This window comes from Euprymna scolopes, chromosome 1 (assembly GCF_053919585.1).
Source record: "Euprymna scolopes isolate OS-2025 chromosome 1, ASM5391958v1, whole genome shotgun sequence".
NCBI lineage: Eukaryota > Metazoa > Mollusca > Cephalopoda > Sepiida > Sepiolidae > Euprymna > Euprymna scolopes.
The window spans coordinates 133,641,977-133,664,624 of NC_136482.1; the positions used below are offsets into that span (position 1 = coordinate 133,641,977).

Here is a 22,648-nt window from a genome sequence, read left to right on the forward strand (position 1 = left end):
TATATATATTTGTGTATATGTATATATTTGTGTGTATATATATATAAATATTTGTGTATATGTGTGTATATATATATGTATATATATATGTTTGTATGTATATATAATTGTATATATATATGTGTATGTATATATTATTCTATATATATATACTTGTGTATCTACATATGTATATATATATATATATTTGTGTATGTACATATAATTGTATATATATATATATATATATATATATATTTGTGTATATATATATATACGTATATATATACACAAATATATATATATATATATATATATATACAATTATATGTACATACACAAATATATATATATATATATATATATATATATATATATATATATGTATATATATATATATACGTATATATATATATGTATATATACTTGTGTATGTATATATAATTGTATAAATTTTCTGCAAATAAGTAGTTTTCCGGATATTAAGCAATGTCATTTCTTATGTTATTGCTGGTGGCCATCTTCGTACGTCTGTTTGCACACTGTTTCTCGGGGTTATGTTAACGTGCTCACACATACCAAGGTGGCCACCAGCGAAAATTTAAGAAATGACATTGCTTAATATCCAGAAAACTACTTATTTGCAGAAAATATAAATGCGATATTCTTTTTCAGCATACCCTAAAACCCTTAAAAGTGTGGGGGTCGTCAAGACTTTTTAGGAACTAACTTCCTCCACAAATAAATAAAAATAAAAAGGAGACTTACATGCAAAACAAACGGAGGTTTATCCACATGTTAAGAGAGGCAATAGGTAATGTTCGCCTGTGAAATTGTATGAAGCGCGCAGAGCGGTGAAAATGGAAGAGTGATAGTAACATGCGTGAAACGTCCGAATGAGAATGCAGTTGAGAGAGTGATTTGATGTTTGTGTGTGTTTAAATACTATTTGAACCGGTTCCCAGCGAGCGTAATAAGAAAAGTTTAGAAAAATGTTCTTGGAGAAATCCCATTGGACGGAAACATCACGTGGGGTGCTCTGTACTACGTCCGCTCGTTTTGAGTCGATTTAATATATAAGGCCACGCCGGAATTTGCATGGGAGTTATTTTTTATTTTTCACGCGCCATCATAATCATACTGCGCGCCTAAATTGTATTTATTTTTAGAACAATTTTTAATCCGAATCTTAACCGTGTCAACTAGCACAAAAGTAATCATTTTAAATGTTAAGGTAAAAACTGCAGTTTTATTTCTTTTTTTACATAATTGAATTTTCAGTAAAACAACAATGGAAATGACAGAAATTACCATCAACTGGTGAATATATAGTTGTTGTTTATCAGGATTCCTGGTATCCTGCTACTGTTAAATCTACAGGAAGGATTCATGTAGAGTACGATTTATGGTTGCATCTCAGAAAATAGGGGTATATTTTGGGCCAGGATTTACAAAATTGAACATTGGACTGGTCCCAAAAGTTCTGTTCAACTATGGGAATTTCCATCTTTTATAGAAATCCAAAATCTATATGAAAAATTTTCTTTGATTTATTTCTGAGATGAATTCATATCTACTCCATTTTTTTTTTGGGGGGGGAGGGAAGTAGTAAATACTTAGGCATCCAATGGCTACACCTCAGATTAAGCTCTCCTTTGGTGAAGAGACAGGAAAATGCCTACTCTCAATAAAGCTATATTTAAATACCACTATAATACTTAGTTTTGTTCATGAATAGACACCCACCATATGAAACCATGCGCTAGTTTAAAAAAAAATTGAAATTTGTACATCTGAATTTAATTCATGGCTTATGGTAAAGAAATACATCAGATTTGACTGCATAATCAGAAAGAGCGCACAATTTTACATAAGTGTGCCAAGTTTCATTAGTATAGCTTGTAAAATAAATAAATGGTGGCGAAATTACTGAATTTCTTGAAATGTTGAGGTCCATAATTTAGCCCACTTTTTCTAAAGAAAAATGTCCATTGAAAAGCCTAAATTTTGTTACTTAAAATTCTTATAACTTTTGAACTACTGATGGTATTTGCATAATTCAAACTGTTTTAAGCATCTTCTGCATAGCTCTTTTCATGCAATTTGATAAAATAATTATCTAAAAAGAAAAAAATAACTTGTAATGCTAGTGTATATATATTTCTCTCTCTCTCTCTCTCTCTCTCTCTCTCTCTCTATATATATATATATATATATATATATATATATATATATAGTGCTTTGCAGAAGTTTACAATACACATTTGAAATGATCATATTTTGTATTTCTAGCTTCCAAATGGTAATGAAACTTTTTATAAATATAGAAAATTTATTGAAACTAAGATAGGGACAGTGGGGAAAAATAAAAAACAACAATTAAACACAATGCGAAAAGAAAACTCAATAATTAGCAACGCAAAAGTTTACAACACATTTACAAAATAATATCTAGTATTTTGTAGCATAACCATCATTGTTGATTACAGTCTGCAGACGTTTTGAGTAATCTCCTACGAACATCTTACATGTGTCTTGTGTTATTTTATTCCATTCTCCTACAAAAATTCTCTCCAATTCTCACTGATTTGAAGGTTCTCTTTCAATTCTCCCCTTAAATTCTCTATAGGCTTGAGATCGGGAGATTGACTCAGCCATTTAAAACATTCACTTTATTTGAATTAAACCAATTTTGTGTGAGTTTCACAGTGTGTTTTGGATCGTTATCATGTTGAAAGATCCAGTCTGATTTCAATTGGAGCAACTTCACACCTTCTTTAAGGTTTTTTCTCCAAGATACTCCTATAAAGTGCTCCATTCATTTTTCCTTGAATTATTTTCACTTTTCCTACACGTCCTGCACTAAAACAACTCCAGATCATAATGGATCCTCCTCCAAATTTTACTGTTGGAATGGCGTTTTTTGACTGGTAATTCAGTACCTTTTTTCTCCAAACTTTCAGTGTTTTTGGAGTGCCAAACAAGTCAATTTGCAAAATCAAGCCTAGCACGAACATGCTTTGGCTTAAGAAGGGGAGTTTTCCTTGTTGATCTAGAGTAGATGTCTTTTAGTTGAAGTGTCCTAGCTAACTTTAATTTCACTGTTTTTAAAGTCCTTCTGCAGCTCTCTAAGCGTAATTCTAGGCGAATTCATAACCTTCCTTGTTAATAACTTTTCAGCAGGTTTGGCTATTTTTCGAGGATGACCTGGTCTGGCCAAAGGAAGGGTTGATTTGTGAGACTTCCAGTGCCGAGTTCAATGGAACCATCAACTGTTTGGACATTGTTCTTGATCCCAATTCACTTTGATGAAAACTTACAATTTATTTTTTGAGCTGTTGACCAATTCTTTTTTTTTTTACTCCAAGCAAGGCACATTGCCACTTTGGTGTAGGGGGCTACTATCAGGGGCAAAAATTACTGGGGTACTATGTAGGGATTTGGGCAGCAAGATGTTGGTTCACGTTGCACTTGAACTTCTGCATGTCAGTAGAGTTGGGGAAGCAGTGACCTAGAATCGAATTCCAAAGTCTAGCGGTTCTGGGGAAGAAACTACTGGAGTAGAAAGATCTTTTACATCTAGGGATCTCTACAGTGTGGGGGTGTGATTTTTCAACTTGCATGTCTGTCGAGGGTGTTTACGTCGTGGTGGCACAAGTGCTTGCAGTTCATCAGAGCATTCACTATTAAAATACTTGTAGAACAGGCAGAGGGATGCAACGTTTCGTCGATGGGACAGAGGCTGAAGCTTAGATGCCAGTTTAGGGCGACTCTCTTTTGAACCTTGTCAGGGAGCGAGAGACTAGTAGCTGATGCATCAGCCCAAATATGACAGCAATACTCCATACATGGGCGAATGGTTGCCTTATAGAGGTACAGGATACTTTCGGGTGTTAGTAGTTTTCTAGCATGGTAGAGAGAGCCCACCTTCCTTACAGCGGCCCTGGCAATGCCCTCGATGTAATTGTTCCAACTCATGTTTCCTGTGAACGTTAGGCCAAGGAGCTTGAAAGACGTACTCTCAGATAAAGAGTCGTTGGTCATTGCTATAGGTGGTAGAGAAGGTTTCTTGTAATTATTGAATGAAACTAGTTTAGTCTTGGCGGCATTGAACGTGACCATCCATTTATGTCCCCATTCCACTACTGATTGGAGGTCATCCTCTAGTGTTTTTGCCATTTCTTTAGATATATGTTCATTTGTTTTCCTGTTGTGCCTGTTATAGAGTGTGGTGTCATCAGCATATATACCCATCTCAGAGGCAATTTTGTCGGGGAGGTCATTTATGAATATCAGGAACTGTAGAGGTCCAAGGATAGACCCCTGGGGCACTCCTGCATTTATATCATATTGTTTAGATGTACGACCGTCGAGGACAACCTGGATTTTTCTCTTATCTAAGAAGGATTTAATTATGTTAAGTATTCTACCAGTGATACCGTATGATTTAATTTTCCTGAGGAGACCCTCATGCTATACCCTGTCAAAAGCCTTAGATATATCTAGAGCTACCGCTCTGCTCTCTCCCGCTTTGTCCAGTGAATGGTATATACGTTCAGAGATTACAGTTAGGATGTCTGCTGTGGAACGGGCTTGTCTAAATCCATATTGTTGGTCAGTCAGAAGTTTAGCATCTGTAAGGTGATGGACTAGAGCATGGTTAATTATGGTCTCAAATATTTTGGCAAAAAGTGGGAGGAGGGTTATGGGGTGATAATTTAATGCGTCAGTTCTTTCGCCAGAATTCTTGAATACTGGTACCACAGAAGCAGTTTTCCAACAGCCCGGAAAGCATGATTCATTAAGGCATTTGTTGTAGAGTTTGGAGAGAACTGGAGCTACTTCAGCTGAGCACTTTTTTAATAGCACAGCTGGGATGAGATCGGGTCCACATGCTTTTGAAGTGTCAAGGTTTTTTATGATAGCAGGGGTGATTTCCAGATCGTCTAGCGTGGCATCTGTCCGCATTGGAAATTCAGGTAGGGGGTGGTTGGAAGGGTTCAGTGTGGAGTTTGAGGCAAACCGACTGGCAAGCATATTAGCCTTGTCGGTTGCTGAGCAAACAACCTCGTGATTGTTGGTTAGTGGGGAATTGTCGATTGCCCATTATTTACTTGCTATTTGTAGATTTTCCAAAAGTCACGAGTTCCTAGTTTTTGTGCTTCGATGCGTTTTTTAGTGGTTTGCGTAAATTCGCTCTTAGCTGTCGCTATTTCTTTCTTAATGTTACTTCTAGCTTCTATGTACTTCTGTCTGTTTGAACTGGACTTATGTCGGTTAAATCTGCGGTATGCATGCTGCCTTTGAGCAATGGCAGTTGCGCAAGTCGAAGTAAACCATTGGGGAGAGTGGGGCTTGCTATAGAATTTCCGCATGAGAACATGCGCTTCGATTGCGTTTTTGAACCATTCCGTGGTCTCATTTGCACACTTTATCTCTGATAAGATCTCTGATGGCTTCCCAGTCACCTTTTTTATAATATCTCGTTGTTTTGAGCACTGGCTCTTCAGTTTTGGGTCTAGAGTTTAGGGCGATTTCAACCATCATCACTGCATGATCAGCGTTTCCAAGTGGGCTGTCGGCATTCGTTATACAATCATCAGGAATTGTGGTCAAAAACAGATCTAAAAGTGATGCGTGTTGTTCTTCCTGGTTAGGGAAACAGGTTGGAAAAGTAACAATTTGTGATAGGGAGTGAGATACAGAGAAGCTATGAGTTGTACTGCCTGCTGCATCTGTGTAAGTAGAGAATCCAAGCCAGTTTTTGTGATGGACATTAAAGTCACCAAATACATGTACTTGGGCGCTAGTGTCGATGGAGAGTGCTATGTATATGCTGTCAGAAACTTTGTTTATTATGTTGAAGTCTTGGGTCAAGGGAGAGCTATAGAGAAAGTAAAAGTAGCTAATATTGTGTTACATGATTGGTCTAAAGCACATAAAGGTTTGATCATCCGATTCTAGGTTTGTTTCTCTGGTCAGGGGAAGGGTATTACGAATGTAAACTCCAAGTCTGTGCATGTGTCTGTCAGAGTCCTTACGGCAGAGTGGGAGATATCCAGGCATGTTAAAGTAGTTAGAGGGGATGGAGGAGTGTAGGTTAGTCTCTCAGTTAGTGCTAAGATATCCGGGGTATTTGTTAGGAGAAATACTTCAACATCAGCTAAATTAGTTCTAAGTCCACGGATATTTGTGAATGCAAGCCTCAAGGGAGGAGGCAAGTTGGATTTGTTTGACCCTAAGCCTGGTTTAAGCTTATTTTTAGATTGTACTGTCATCATATTTTTTAACGAGTTTCAGATTAGGTAATGGGGAGCTGAACAGGAGGTTATGCAGAGTATCACACATGCATCACAAGTAGACCATCAGCTGACCCTCCATCAACTAGGACTGCGGCCTCAGGAAAGCCCACCGGGGATGAGTGCAGGGTCCCTTTCCATGTGCGACATGGCACTACAAACATCCCGATATTATACAACTGTTGATGGAGCAGCCACTCTAAGCGCTACCAAAGAGTTAGGGCCACTGTACTACCAGTCGGAAACAGCAGCCAGTAACTGTCAATCCGGTACCCTCAACCCATCAGAGGAAGGTCAACCCAATCTAATTGCTCAAGCATATATGGTACTCAAGCACTCTCAAGTGCCCAGTTTTAGGGGTGGAGTGTGTCGGGAGTGGGGAAACAGCATTCATTGCCCTAGACAAGAAACAAGATCTACCACTAGGTGTTTCTGTCGAATCACGGTGATAGTGTCTCTGCGCCTGACTAATAGGCAAAGAAAGACAGAACCTATCTACTCCTTAAGCAATTTAGGTTTGCAAACCGGTAATTTGTTTGAGTCACCAGCTCTAGGAAGGTTGTCATCCAAGACTGAAGAGGCCTCTCTTCCCTTTGGTTTAGTTTCAGAGTTTTCCCTTTGGTTTAGTTTCAGAGTTAGCGTTCAAGAGACGGGTTATCTCCATTAGGATTTAGAGTTTAAGGTAAGTTTTTTTTTTTTGCGCATGCAGGTTAGACAGAGGTAGTTGTCTTGGAGGTAAGATGTATATTGGGATTTTGTAGCTAGTCGTTAGGTGTTTTTTTTTTTTCCAGTTACAAAAACTAGTTCATGGCGATTCGGAATTTGTATTCTCTATTTATAGGCAGACATTAAAGTCACACACAGAGCATAGCACCCACTCAGGAAAAAAAAAAAAAAATAGCCCTAGTATCACAGCTAAGATACTGCATATTTCAGTTACGAATAGTGAAAGTTAAATTGGGGGGCACTTTTTTATTTTTTTTTTTTTTTGCATCTTACCATGGCTGTTAATATTAAGTATTGTACTTAAATAAAGTTCTTCTGTCATCTAAATAAGCTAATAGGGATTTCCCCTCCCCACTACTACCTCGATGTGACATGGTAAAAAGAAAGAAGAAAATTAGTCAGGAAATTGTTTTAAAATAAGTGAATTAAGAATGGTTAAGATGTGTGAGAAATAAAATAAAACTACATAGAATGATATGAGCACAAACGAAAAAAGAGAGGGTTAGATTTGATTGACTTTAAAAAAGTGAGCATAAAAATGTACTTAGCTTAAAGTTTCATCTTCGGGGTGTGGATTCTTCGTCCACCGTGCAAATGACGCTAAGGAATTCTACCCTTTCTATCCCAGGTCATTGGAGGGGGGGGGGGGCTCACTTTACATTTGAGGTCGTCCAGTGGTACTTTCCTCTTCTTTTTTAAGGAGGAGACGGAAAGAAACCAATATTCTGTTTATATTTTGAATAGATTTTGAACGTCGTCACATTTAGATTTTACAACATTTACTTGGCCAGGCATGAATTAAATTAAAAACTGAGTAATGGCAATTCTTTCCTATGATGTGGTTGCTTACAATACGGTTATCAGATAAAGAACAATGCAATACTTTTAGTAATTGCTTACTCAATGTCTATTTGTTGTGGGGCTCAGTTGAGTCCACAAGAACGACATGGGAAAACATGTAGTAGGTGGTTTACAAGTGTATTAAGGAAAGGTACAAGAATATAGAGAAAGATAAAGAGAATAGTAGTAGTTGCAGGTATCAGTAAGATCTCGCTCCGCAAGGTACAATATTCGCTGAGATCTCGCTCCACCATACCAACCTTAGGAGCTGATTATATAGGATCTGGACGAGTCCATTATGGGGTGAGATCCGGTCTCATGACACTATTGCATATTCCTGAACATTCTTGAAGCTTCTAAGCATGTTACCATGATAAACTATCATAAAATTATTGAGAAATCTAATACATTTTATATGTGGTGTAAACTTTTGCAGTGCTATGTATGAAGTTTTCTCTTTGCGTTGTGTTAAATTGTTATTTTTTATTTTTCCCACTGTTCTTATCTTAGTTTCAATACATTTTACATAAAAAGTTTCATTACTATTTGGAAGCTAGAAATACAAAAACTGACAGTTTCAAATGTATATTGTAAACTTTACGGGGCACTGTATATACGTGTGTATATGTTAAATTATATATATATATATGTGTGTATTGTGTCCGCACACACACACACACTTGATAAGGTATTGATGTACTGAACTTTGATCAAGGAAATAACTTTGTTAAATATGCTATAGATTTGATGGTGAAAATCAGTTATTGATCTTCTACATTCTGACTCGCAATAAAGATAAAAAGTTTCAGTTTTTCAGACCATCACTCCTATCTCCGCTGCTACTTTCACAATATATTGATAAAGGCAACATCTGATCCTCATCAAGTGTGTCCATTCGAATTTAGGAATCTTAATGTCAAACTCAAGAACTTGTATGCAATTTTCAATTGACCCTCTTACTGAATCCATAGACAAAATATTCTTTCTTCACAAAGTAGCAGAACTTTTACTCACCATGAAAAACTCTTACAAATAAAATATCATTTTGTGGATAATGTTTTTTTTTGTTGCAAGATGACATTAAATTTGAAAAAAAAATTTATCACAAGGAAAGCAATAATTCTTAAATCAAGCATTGTGCCAAATTCCATTGCTGCTAAAAAAAAAATTATAAAATTACACAGAAGTGCAATGTGGTCATATAAGATTAATTTCAACACGTAACACATTGAATGATTTGTGTCACAGAGATCAAGCTACTTTGTTTCTTAAAAAAAAAAAGTACTTTTGGACCATATAAAAACAGACAGAAACACAATTTGATAATAGGGCCAAAATTTAATTCACTAACGTTTTCAATTGGGATTTTTTAAAAAAAAAAGCTTAAAACCCTTTTTTGGCTTTTTTTATTTTAAATTTAAGTCTTGACCCTGACATAGATGATGCTACTAATAAACAAATCCACATAATTTTTATAAAATACTAACCTTTAAATGACTCCAGTTCATTCAGACTATTACTTTACATAGAATTTAATTGAAGCTAATATTGCAAATTTTTAAACAAAAAGGAAAAACAAATGAAAAATTTGAATTTCATTTGTTCATAAAGTATTGCAATGCTTTGGTATATTTATGTTGTACTATTTATTATGTCTGATAAGAACTTAGATGTGAAGAAAGTATATTTGGATGAGGAGGTTATTGATGTTATCTTCATAATATCATTGAAGCACAGAGAGGAACTGATTACAGGCGTTAGGAATAGATTGAGTAAATTCAGAGAAGTTTTACAATTACTAGCCAGTAGAACATTTCCATTGTTGATCATTGAGGGAATCTGTCAGGAATGTGTAAACACGGTTATGTATGGAAGTGAAACCTGTCCAGAATTGAAGTATTGCATAGAGAGAAATGATATGAAAATGGCTGTGTAACGTGAGTTTTAAAGATAGGTTTAAATCTGATGATCTCAGAGGAATCTTGATAGATGCAGAACAAGCGACTAAATTGAAGAGCGTTCTTGGTTTAGTAGATATAAAACAATTGATACAGCAGACTCAGTTAAAAAGGAAAAATCAAGAAAACATGATAGAAAGTAATAAGGTTGGGGTTGAGAAAAGAGGGATAAAGATTTAGCCAGAGTAAATTAGTTTAAAAGTCAATTTCTAAACATCATCTAAACCGATTATGATTATTATCAATTGATGAAAATGATAAGACAATTCTATATTTCTCAGTTCTAAGTAGATATTTTTTTTTTAAATTTGAAAAGGAAGAAAGAAAAAAGAAGGTTGATTTGCATTTGCTTTTGTGTGTGAAAATGGACAGGGTTAGATTTAGAAATAGTTCAGATACAAACTTTGTTTCTCATAAAGAAGTTCAACCTGCTTATCAGTGGTAAAAGTACATTGAGTGAGCTTTAAAAGGAAAAAAAAAAAAACAAGGGAAATCCAAGTATTCCACATCTCTTTATATTTTTTATAAAAACAAATAGATGTTGTTTGTTGATTATTTTCTTTTTATTATTTGTTACTGAATGTTTCCTATATAAAAAATTTTGGTAAACGTTACCTTACGCTACAACAGAACACCAACCACTCTAATTTGGGTTTTCTAGCGGGGATCAAGATCGGTATGAACCTCTGTACCCTGGGACTATTTTACGCCATTTCACCGCATTCAGTAGTGTTTTCTTATATGATGTGTTCGCATGCAGTGAAGTGACTTATCACATCGTGGAGGAATCTTAAGTGGACATTTGAAATAACAAAATTAAAAAAAAAAATGTGGTTCATTTTTTTTTTGTGTTATGTAGTTTTTAATACTTTTTAATTGATCTAAAAAAAGTTTTCACAAATTTACAAGAAGATATTTTTGTTTTTTGTTCTTTTTTGTGGGGTATTCAATTATAGAACTTGTGTAGTTTAACAGGTGTTGTTTTTTCGTTCTTTTTTTTTTGCAGCACATTACTTACGGAAAAATGGTTAATTAATCTGCAAGAGCACCTGTTAAACTACACAAGTTCTGTAATCGAGTACTCCCTTTAAAAAACAAATGAAAAACATAAAATGGTTTTTGTAAACTTGTGAAAACTTAATTTTTTAGATCAATTAAAAAGCATTAAAAACTATGTAACACTCACACAAAAAAAATAATGAACCACATTTTTTTTTTTTTTTTAAAACTTTCGTTCTCTTCAATGTGATAAGTTATTTAATTATGCGCGATGTGATAAGTCACTTTACTATAAGAAAACACTACTGAAGGCGGTGAAATGGCGCAAAATAGTCCCAGTGTTCAGCGGTTCATACCATGCAAACGGTAAATTTGCAACAGGTTTGTTGTCAGCGACCTTGAATACCTCTAAAAATCAAATTAGGTCAGTGTTCTGTTGTAGCGTAAGGTAAGATTTCCCAAAATTTCCATGCAGCTGTGTGTGTTTTTCTTGTAAATTGTTTAGATTTTTTATATATTTTATTGATTTTTATTTTTGGCTCTTACTCATTGGTTTAAAAGTTTATATAATCTAAAATTTTGTCAGTAACTTTTTTGTTACCATGATTTGGATTATTATGGAACTGCATGCAATGACATTACACTTTATGTAAATAAAAGTTTAACAGTTTGGATAATACAGTTTTTTTATCTTATCAAAATCAGAAATTTTAGAAATACAATGGTAGGAGTAATCAAAATGGCGAAAACAATTTTTACTTTTGAGTGAAAAACTAATTTTTTTCTAGTAATAAGTCATTATTGATTTCAACATCATAAAAATTGTTAAAGAAAAGTCTGAATTTTGTTTTAAAATTCTTTGCATTTATATAGTTTGAAAATATTTACCTGAAAATGTTTTTATTTGAATGTTTTTCAGAAATGGCTACTGAAACTGAAAAATCTTATAATGTAATTCAAGCAACAAAGACAGATGCCTCTTTGTTTTTTCCAAGCATAAACACTTTAAATACTGAGAACCTTGATAATACAACAATGATGTCTTCAGAAAAAACAGATTCATCTGACAGGGTTGAAGAAAAAGAAGATTCTCATGGTTCGCAACGTTCAAAATATTCAAAGAGAAAACAAAGTTTTATGAAAGATGAAACTTCAAAGGTGGAAGAAAGTTTTCGAAAATCAAAAATGTTACGATTAAAAACAAACATGGATAAAGTTGTTTCGGCTGAAGATGCAAGATCATCAGAAGTAGAAAGTACAGAATTACCAAATTTAGTTTCTGAAGCAGAACTCACAGAAGTAGCCTACACTGTCGAGGTAGCTGAAAGTAAAGAAATGGATGAAAGTGAACAGGTGGCTGAAAATGTACAGGATGATGCTGGTAATGAGAAAAATGAAAGCCAGGAAAATGAAGAAAAAATTGTTATAAAGAGTCCAACTAATGTGAAACAAGAAACTGAAGAAAGTGAAAAAAGTGCATTGTCAATGTTTAATGAAATTAATAAGATGCTTCAAGATGAAAGTATAAACATGGAAAAGGCAACAAATGATGAAGAGTCAGAAAAAATAACCAAACACAACCTTGGCAAAATTAAAAGGATCAAGAGAGCTGTTGAGAATTCAAGTGAACAGGCTTCACTAACAAGCACTCAGCTGGTTTCCAAAACTTCTGAAATGCTTCCACCAGGAATCCACCAAAAGATGACTAAGGAGAGCAAGGTTTCTCAATCCAAATTTATAAATATTTTCGAAGATTTTGAAGCACTGAGCAAGTCTTCAAGAGATAATAAATCTAATGTTTCTAAAGGGTTGAGTAGCAATTTGCATGAGAGAGCTAACTCTTCCTATCTAGAATCGTCAAATCGGACATTTGAATCAAACATTAATGTTGCAAAGGAACGTCCTCTCTTAGATTCCAAGGCAAGAGAGACTTTAGCTTCATCTCGTAAATCCCAGATGTCATCACATATTAGTTTAGATATGCCTGAAATCGGTGCACACTCAGTTGAAAAAGTAAATTTATCTGCCATTTCTCATGAGACTAGCACAGTTGCATTCCAAACAGAAATGTCTGGTCAATCAGATGAGGTAGCAAAAAAAGTCGAAGAATCAATCAAAAGTCAAGCTGAGGTAAAAGAGAGACCTAAGGAGTTGGCAGCCCCTTTGGTAGCAGGAAATCTCTCTACCGATGATCATGATGAATTATTTCCTAGTTCTCCTAAGGAAACGACAAGCTCTGGACACTCAAGGTCTTCTTCACCAGCCTCCTCTGAAGCAGACAAAGCAACTCAAAGCTTGAAGTTACCATCTTCTAAAAGTGCTTTTGTTGAAATGAAATCATCCAGATCTAATGTTTTACCTTCATCAACAGTTTTAACAAAAAGAACTTCATCCAAAAGAAAATCATCCTCAAAAATGAAATCACTAGAAAAAATGGAAAGTAAGTCATATCGGATGATTGATTCTGTTGCAAGTCCAACTGAATCACTTCCTAGCATTGAGAATGTGACCAAAGACCTACAAATTCTTTCTCGGAACCCACTTCATACCACAATATCAGCACAACAAACTACTGGTGAGTATTACCATGATAAACTACATACAGAAATGATATACTACAGAAGTAAAAGGCTAAAAACGTTATTTATCACTAGTTATTCTAAAAAAAAAAAAACTTCTTTTATAGATAGTAACATAAAATTTGAAAAAATACATTTAAACACGTAATTCTAATTTTAATGTGAATTTATTTCATTAAGTTTTTACAAAAAACAATTTTGAGCAAAAGTAATGCAGTTATATTTATTTGAATAAAGTGATTTTAAGCAGAGACAGTTTTTGAAAAGACACAAATTTACTATATAAAACAGAAAAGATTTAAAATGTCCTACTCATATATTATTGGCAGTTTATATATTGCAGTGTTGCTGCTTATTTACCAATGAAGACTTTGAAATGGTTTGCTGACTTCATGAATTTGTACATGGAACAGTTCGCAAAGTCTCCTTATGTGTATTTTGAGCATCCAATGATTCCAATAAAAAAAAAAGTTACTAATAAAAATTACACAACATAATGAATAACTTTTAGCTTTATGATAAATTTACCAAAAAATAAAATACTTATCTGATTTTAGAATTGGATAAGTATTTTATTTTTTGGTAAATGCAATTACCACTCTTTCATTTATTAGCAAATGAATTTATTTTCTTAGAAAATTTTTTATGAGTATATTTTTTCCTGTCTATTATGTTTCTTTCCTCATTTGTGTGAAGTACATTAAAACATGCAAATTTTCAATGTCTTCATTTTAATATTCATGTTGTTTAGTTTATATTATTAGGTGTAACTTTAACTTGTGTAATTTTATGTGATTGTCATTCATTTGTAATTAGTTTCATTTGATTCATCCATTCCAAAGTGAATATATGTATTAAGTTGAATGAAATTTTTGTAGAGATAAGTATTTTCATAATCTTGACATTTAATTTAAAATATTTATTTAGTTTACCTTATTGATAAATAGATGAATTTTGTCCTGGTACTAGTGAAAGATTGATGTACATAATGAAAATGTAATAAAAAGGTGACGTTCATATTTTCATCTTTTCTATTATAGAAAAACCTGTTACACCTAAAAAGGTAAGATTATTCTTTTATTTTCTATTCTTAATTACTTGACCTATATTGTGTTTATTATTTGATGACTTGAGAAATTGTTTACTGCATATCCAGAGACCAAGATGGTTCTATTAATAGACGAACCATAACTCCAAGGATTATAGTTTGGAACAAATAACATTTTTACTTGTAAATTAGTATTATGGTTAAAAAGAGGATTGCTTCACTATGATCAGGAAAGGATTATAATAGCTGTTCAAGATCAAGAGAATGCTTTTAAAATGAATGATTTCAGCAATGACAACAAATGCAGGCTCGGCTAACCAGGAGTAGAGTCACCTGATATCCAGCTGTAAGGTTCTGATGAGGGATGGCTTCTATACAATATGACAAAATGAAGTGTGTAAATATCTCCGACGATCTGTAAAAAGTTGAATATCGAATGTAGCAGCAAGTTCTGGGAATTTATGACTAGGGCTGTGACAACAGCATATTCTTTTCATTGTTTCGACTGTCGAGTGTGTATCCGATGATATCTTATATGCTTCTATATAGAATGATATGGTTCTCTACTTATTAAGTGTGTCTGTGTCGGATATATGCTCGAGAGTAAAAAATATGAAAAGAATATTCTGTTGTCATAGCCCTAGATATGACAGTGCAAATCCTACAGTTATTTACCTAGAATGTTGTCTTATTTACCTAGAAAACAGAACGAATTGACATAATGATATGGGACTTAAAGCAGAAACAATCAACCTTAACTTAATCAATTGTCCGTAATTTATGTTATTGTCCGTAATAATGCTGTTGGGTTAAACAGGACTGAGAAGGACAAGATAGCGAAATAACAACGTAATTTATGCTATTGTCTGTAATTTATGTTATTGTCCGTAATGATGCTGTCGGGTTACACAGGACTGAGAAGGAAAAGATAACGAAATAACGTAATTTATGTTATTGTCCATAGTTTATTTTATTGTCTGTAATGATGCAGTCGGGTTACACAGAACTGAGAAGGAAAAGATGACAAAATAACAACGTAATTTATGTTATTGTCTGTAATTTATGTTATTGTCAATAATTTATGTTATTGTCCGTAATGATGCTGTTGGGTTAAACAGGACTGAGAAGGAAAAGATGATGAAATAACTACATAATTTATGTTATTGTCTGTAATTTATGTTATTGTCCGTAATTGTTGTTGTCCGTAATGATGCTGTCGGGTTACACAGGACTGAGAAGGAAAAGATAACGAAATAACAACATAATCTATGTTATTGTCCGTAATTTATGTTATTGTCCGTAATGATGCTGTCAGGTTACACAGGACTGAGAAGGAAAAGATAACGAAATAACAGCGTAATTTATGTTATTGTCCGTAATTTATGTTATTGTCCGTAATGATGCTGTCGGGTTACACAGGACTGAGAAGGAAAAGATAACAAAATAACAACGTAATCTATGTTATTGTCCGTAATTTATGTTATTATCCGTAAGTATGCTGTCGGGTTACACAGGACTGAGAAGGAAAAGATAACAAAATAACAACGTAATCTATGTTATTGTCCGTAATTTATGTTATTATCCGTAAGTATGCTGTCGGGTTACACAGGACTGAGAAGGAAAAGATAACGAAATAACAGCGTAATTTATGTTATTGTCCGTAATTTATGTTATTGTCCGTAATTTATGTTATTGTCCGTAATGATGCTGTTGGGTTTAACAGGACTGAGAAGGAAAAGATGATGAAATAACAACATAATTTGTTATTTTCCGTAATTAATGTAATTTTCCGTAATTTGTGTTATTGTCCGTAATGATGCTGTCAGGTTAAACAGGACTGAGAAGGAAAAGATAACAAAATAACAATGTAATTTATGTTATTGTCTGTAATTTATGTTATTGTCCGTAATTTATGTTATTGTCCGTAATTTATGTTATTGTCCGTAATTTATGTTATTGTCCGTAATTTATGTTATTGCCCGTAATGATGCTGTCGGGTTGAACAGGGCTGAGAAGGAAAAGATAACAAAATAACAATGTAATTTATGTTATTGTCCGTAATGATGCTGTCGGGTTAAACAGGACTAAGAAGGAAAAGATAACGAAATAACAACGTAATTTATGTTATTGTCCGTAATTTATGTTATTGTCCGTAATTTATGTTATTGCCCGTAATGATGCTGTCGGGTTGAACATGGCTGAGAAGGAAAAGATAACAAAATAACTATGTAATTTATGTTATTGTCCGTAATTTATGTTATTGTCCGTAATAATACTGTCGGTTAAACAAGACTGAGAAGGAAAAGATAACGAAATAACAACGTAATTTATGCTATTGTCCGTAATTTATGTTATGGTCCGTAGTTTATGTTATTGTCGGTAATGATGCTGTCGGGTTAAAAAGGACTGAGAAGGAAAAGATAACGAAATAACAACGTAATTTATGTTAATATCCGTAATTTATCTTATTGTCCGTAATTTATGTTATTGTCTGTAATGATGCTGTCGGTTTAAACAGGAATGAGAAGGAAAAGATAACGAAATTACAACGTAATTTATGTTAATATCCGTAGTTTATCTTATTGTCTGTAATTTATGTTATTGTCCGTAATGATGCTGTCGGGTTAAACAGGACTGAGAAGGAAAAGATAACGAAATAACAACGTAATTTGTTATTGTCCTGAATTTATGTTATTGACCGTAATTTATGGTTTTGTCCGTACAGATTCTGTCGCGTTACACAGGATTGAGAAGGAAAAGATAACGAAATAACAATGTAATTTATGTTATTGTCCGTAATTTCTGTTATTGTCCGTAATTTGTTATTGTCCGTACAGATTCTGTCGCGTTACACAGGACTGAGAAGGAAAAGATAACGAAATAACAACGTAATTTATGTTATTGTCCGTAATGATGCTGTTGGGTTAAACAGGACTGAGAAGGAAAAGATAACGAAATAACAACGTAATTTATGTTATTGTTTGTAATTTATGTTATTGTTTGTAAGTATGCTGTCGAGTTAAACAGGACTGAGAAGGAAAAGATCAGAAAATAACGACTTAATTTATGTTATTGTCTGTAATTAATGTTATTGTCCGTAAGTATGCTGTCGGGTTAAACAGGACTAAGAAGGAAAAGATAACGAAATAACAACGTAATTTATGTTATTGTCTGTAATTTATATTATTGTGCGTAATTTATGTTATTGTCCGTAATTTATTTTATTGCCCGTAATGATGCTGTCGGGTTGAACAGGGCTGAGAAGGACAAGATAACGAAATAACGACGTAATTTTTTTTATTGTCCGTAATTTATGCTATTGTCCGTAATGATGCTGTCGGTTAAACAGGACTGAGAAGGAAAAGAAAACGAAATAAGAACGTAATTTATGCTATGTCCGTAATTTATGTTATAACCCGTAATGATGCTGTCAGGTTACACAGGATTGAGAAGGAAAAGATTACGAAATAACAACGTAATTTATTTTATTGTCCGTAATTTATGTTATTGTCTGTAATGATGCTGTCGGGTTAAACAGGACTGAGAAGGAAAAAATAACGAAATAACAACGTAATTTATGTTATTGTCCGTAATTTATGTTATAGTCCGTAATTTATGTTATTGTCCGTAATGATGCTGTCGGGTTAAACAGGACTGAGAAGGAAAAGATAACGAAATTACAACGTAATTTATGTTAATATCCGTAATTTATCTTATTGTCTGTAATTTATGTTATTGTCCGTAATGATGCTGTCGGGTTAAACAGGACTGAGAAGGAAAAGATAACGAAATAACAACGTAATTTATGTTATTGTCCTGAATTTATGTTATTGACCGTAATTTATGTTATTGTCCGTACAGATTCTGTATCGTTACACAGGATTGAGAAGGAAAAGATAACGAAATAACAATGTAATTTATGTTATTGTCCGTAATTTATGTTATTGTCCGTAATTTATTTTATTGTCCGTAATTTATGTTATTGTCCGTAATGATGCTGTTGGGTTAAACAGGACTGAGAAGGAAAAGATAACGAAATAACAACGTAATTTATGTTATTGTCCATAATTTATGTTATTGTCCATAATTTATGTTATTGTCCGTAATGATGCTGTTGGGTTAAACAGGACTGAGAAGGAAAAGATAACGAAATAACAACATAATTTATTTTATTCTTTGTAATTTGTTATTGTTCGTAATTTATGTTATTGTCCGTAATTTATGTTATTGCCCGTAATGATGCTGTCGGGTTAAACAGGACTGAGAAGGAAAAGATAACAAAATAACAACGTAATTTATGTTATTGTCCGTAATTTATGTTAATGTCCGTAATTTATGTTATTGTCCGTAATTATGCTGTTGGGTTAAACAGGACTGAGAAGGAAAAGATAACGAAATAACAACGTAATTTATGTTATTGTCCGTAATTTATGTTATTGCCCGTAATTTATTATATTGCCCGTAATGATGCTGTCGGGTTAAACAGGACTGAGAAGGAAAAGATAACAAAATAACGACGTAATTTATGTTATTGTCCGTAATTTACGTTATTGTCCGTAAGTATGCTGTCGGGTTAAACAGGACTAAGAAGGAAAAGATAACGAAATAACAACGTAATTTATGTTATTGTCTGTAATTTATATTATTGTGCGTAATTTATGTTATTGTCCGTAATTTATGTTATTGCCCGTAATGATGCTGTCGGGTTGAACAGGACTGAGAAGGAAAAGATAACGAAATAACAACGTAATTTATGTTATTGTCCGTTTTTTATGTTATTGTCCGTAAGTATGCTGTCGGGTTAAACAGGACTGAGAAGGAAAAGATAATGCAATAACAACGTAATTCGTGTTATTGTCCGTAATTTGTGTTATTGTCCGTAATGATGCTGTTGGGTTAAACAGGAATGAGAAGGAAAAGATGACGAACTAACACCATAATTTTTGTTATTGTCCGTAATTTATGTTATTGTCCGTAATGATGCTGTCGGGTTAAAAAGGACTGAGAAGGAAAAGATAACAAAATAACAACGTAATTTCTGTTATTGTCTTTAATTTATGTTATTGTCCATAATTTATGTTATTGTCCGTAATGATGCTGTCGGGTTAAACAGGACTGAGAAGGAAAAGATAACGAAATAACGTAATTTATGCTATTGTCCGTAATTTATGTTATTGTCCGTAATTTATGTTATTGTCCGTAAGGATTCTGTCGGGTTACACAGGACTGAGAAGGATAAGATAACAAAATAACAACGTAATTTATGTTATTGTCCATAATTTATGTTATTGTCCGTTATTTATGTTATTGTCCGTCATGATGCTGTTGGGTTAAACAGGACTGAGAAGGAAAAGATAACGAAATAACAACGTAATTTATGTTATTGTCCGTAATTTACGTTATTGTCCGTAATGATGCTGTCGGGTTAGACAGGACTGAGAAGGAAAAGATAACGAAATAACAACGTAATTTATGTTTATGTCCGTAATTTGTGTTATTTTCCGTAATGATGCTGTCGGGTTAAAAAGGACTGAGAAGGAAAAGATAACGAAATAAGAACGTAATTTATGTTTATGTCCGTAATTTATGTTATTGTCCGTAATGATGCTGTCGGGTTAAACAGGACTGAGAAGGAAAAGATAACGAAATAACAACGTAATTTATTTTATTGTCCGTAATTTATATTATTGTCCGTAATGATGCTGTCGGGTTAAACAGGACTGAGAAGGAAAAGTTAACGAAATAACAGCGTAATTTATGTTATTGTTTATAATTTATGTTATTGTTCGTAATTTATGTTATTGTCCGTAAGGATTCTGACGGGTTACACAGGACTGAGAAGGAAAAGGTACCAAAATAACAACGTAATTTATGTTATTGTCTGTAATTTATGTTATTTTCCATCATGATGCTGTTGGGTTAAACAGGACTGAGAAGGAAAAGATAACGAAATAACAACGTAATTTATGTTATTGTCCGTAATTTACGTTATTGTCCGTAATGATGCTGTCGGGTTAAACAGGACTGAGAAGGAAAAGATAACGAAATAACAACATAATTTATGTTATTGTCCGTAATAAGATAATAGAATACCAATGTAATTTATGTACGACAAATGAAAAGATAATAGAATACCAATGTAATTTATGTACGACAAATGAAAAGATAATAGAATACCAATGTAATTTATGTACGACAAATGAAAAGATAATAGAATACCAATGTAATTTATGTACGACAAATGAAAAGATAATAGAATACCAATGTAATTTATGTACGACAAATGAAAAGATAATAGAATACCAATGTAATTTATGTACGACAAATGAAAAGATAATGAAATACCAATGTAATTTATGTACGACAAATGAAAAGATAATAGAATACCAATGTAATTTATGTACGACAAATAAAAAGATAATGAAATACCAACGTAATTTATGTACGACAAATGAAAAGATAATGAAATACCAACGTAATTTATGTACGACAAATGAAAAGATAATGAAATACAAACATTATTTACGTACGACAAATGAAAAGATAACAAAATACCAACGTAATTTATGTACGACAAATGAAAAGATAACAAAATACCAACGTAATTTATGTACGACAAATGAAAAGATAATGAAATACCAATGTAATTTATGTACGACAAATGAAAAGATAATGAAATACCAATGTAATTTATGTACGACAAATGAAAAGATAATAGAATACCAATGTAATTTATGTACGACAAATGAAAAGATAATGAAATACCAATGTAATTTATGTATGACAAATGAAAAGATAGTTAAATACCAACATCATTTATGTACGACAAATGAAAAGATAACGAAATACCAATGTAATTTATGTACGGCAAATAAAAAGATAACAAAATACCAACGTAATTTATGTACGACAAATGAAAAGATAATGAAATACAAACATCATTTATGTACGACAAATGAAAAGATAACGAAATACCAACGTGATTTATGTAAGACGAATGAAAAGATAATGAAATACCAACGTAATTTATGTACGACAAATGAAAAGATAATAGAATACCAATGTAATTTATGTACGATCCATGAAAAGATAATGAAATACCAACGTGATTTATGTAAGACGAATGAAAAGATAACGAAATACCAACGTAATTTATGTAAGATGAATGAAAAGATAACGAAATACCAACGTAATTTATGTACGACAAATTAAAAGATAACGAAATACCAACGTGATTTATGTAAGACGAATGAAAAGATAACGAAATACCAACGTAATTTATGTACGACAAATGAAAAGATAACGAAATACCAACGTGATTTCTGTAAGACGAATGAAAAGATAACGAAATACCAACGTGATTTATGTTAGATTAATGAAAAGATAATAAAATACCAACGTAATTTATGTACGACAAATGAAAAGATAATGAAATACCAACGTGATTTATGTAGGACGAATGAAAAGATAACGAAATACCAACGTAATTTATGTAAGACGAATGAAAAGATAACAAAATACCAACGTAATTTATGTACGACAAATGAAAAGATAATGAAATACCAACGTGATTTATGTAAGACGAATGAAAAGATAACGAAATACCAACGTAATTTATGTAAGACGAATGAAAAGATAACGAAATACCAACGTAATTTATGTACGACAAATGAAAAGATAATGAAATACCAACGTGATTTATGTAAGACGAATGAAAAGATAACGAAATACCAACGTAATTTATGTAAGATGAATGAAAAGATAACGAAATACCAACGTAATTTATGTAAGACAAATGAAAAGATAATGAAATACCAACGTGATTTATGTAAGACGAATGAAAAGATAACGAAATAATAACGTGATTTATGTAAGATGAATGAAAAGATAACAAAATACCAATGTAATTCATGTAAGATGAATGAAAAGATAACGAAATACCAACGTGATTTATGTAAGATGAATGAAAAGATAACGAAATACCAACGTAATTTATGTACGACAAATGAAAAGATAATGAAATACCAACGTGATTTATGTAAGACGAATGAAAAGATAACGAAATACCAACGTGATTTATGTAAGACGAATGAAAAGATAACGAAATACCAACGTAATTTATGTAAGATGAATGAAAAGATAACGAAATACCAACGTGATTTATGTAAGATGAATGAAAAGATAACGAAATACCAACGTAATTTATGTACGACAAATGAA

At 32.8% G+C, this 22,648-nt stretch overlaps 1 protein-coding gene across 5 annotated transcripts in view; it reads left to right on the forward strand.

The window, feature by feature from the left end:
• The window catches only part of LOC145270210 (uncharacterized), a 172,448-nt gene that overhangs the window by 121,230 nt on the left and 28,570 nt on the right, over positions 1–22,648 (forward strand). For all 5 annotated transcript variants that reach the window (XM_080125861.1, XM_080125945.1, XM_080126038.1 and 2 more), the window contains 2 exons: positions 11,721–13,376; positions 14,421–14,443. In XM_080125861.1, the coding sequence (XP_079981987.1) occupies positions 11,721–13,376; positions 14,421–14,443 (1,679 nt within the window). The remainder of the gene's footprint in view (positions 1–11,720; positions 13,377–14,420; positions 14,444–22,648) is intronic.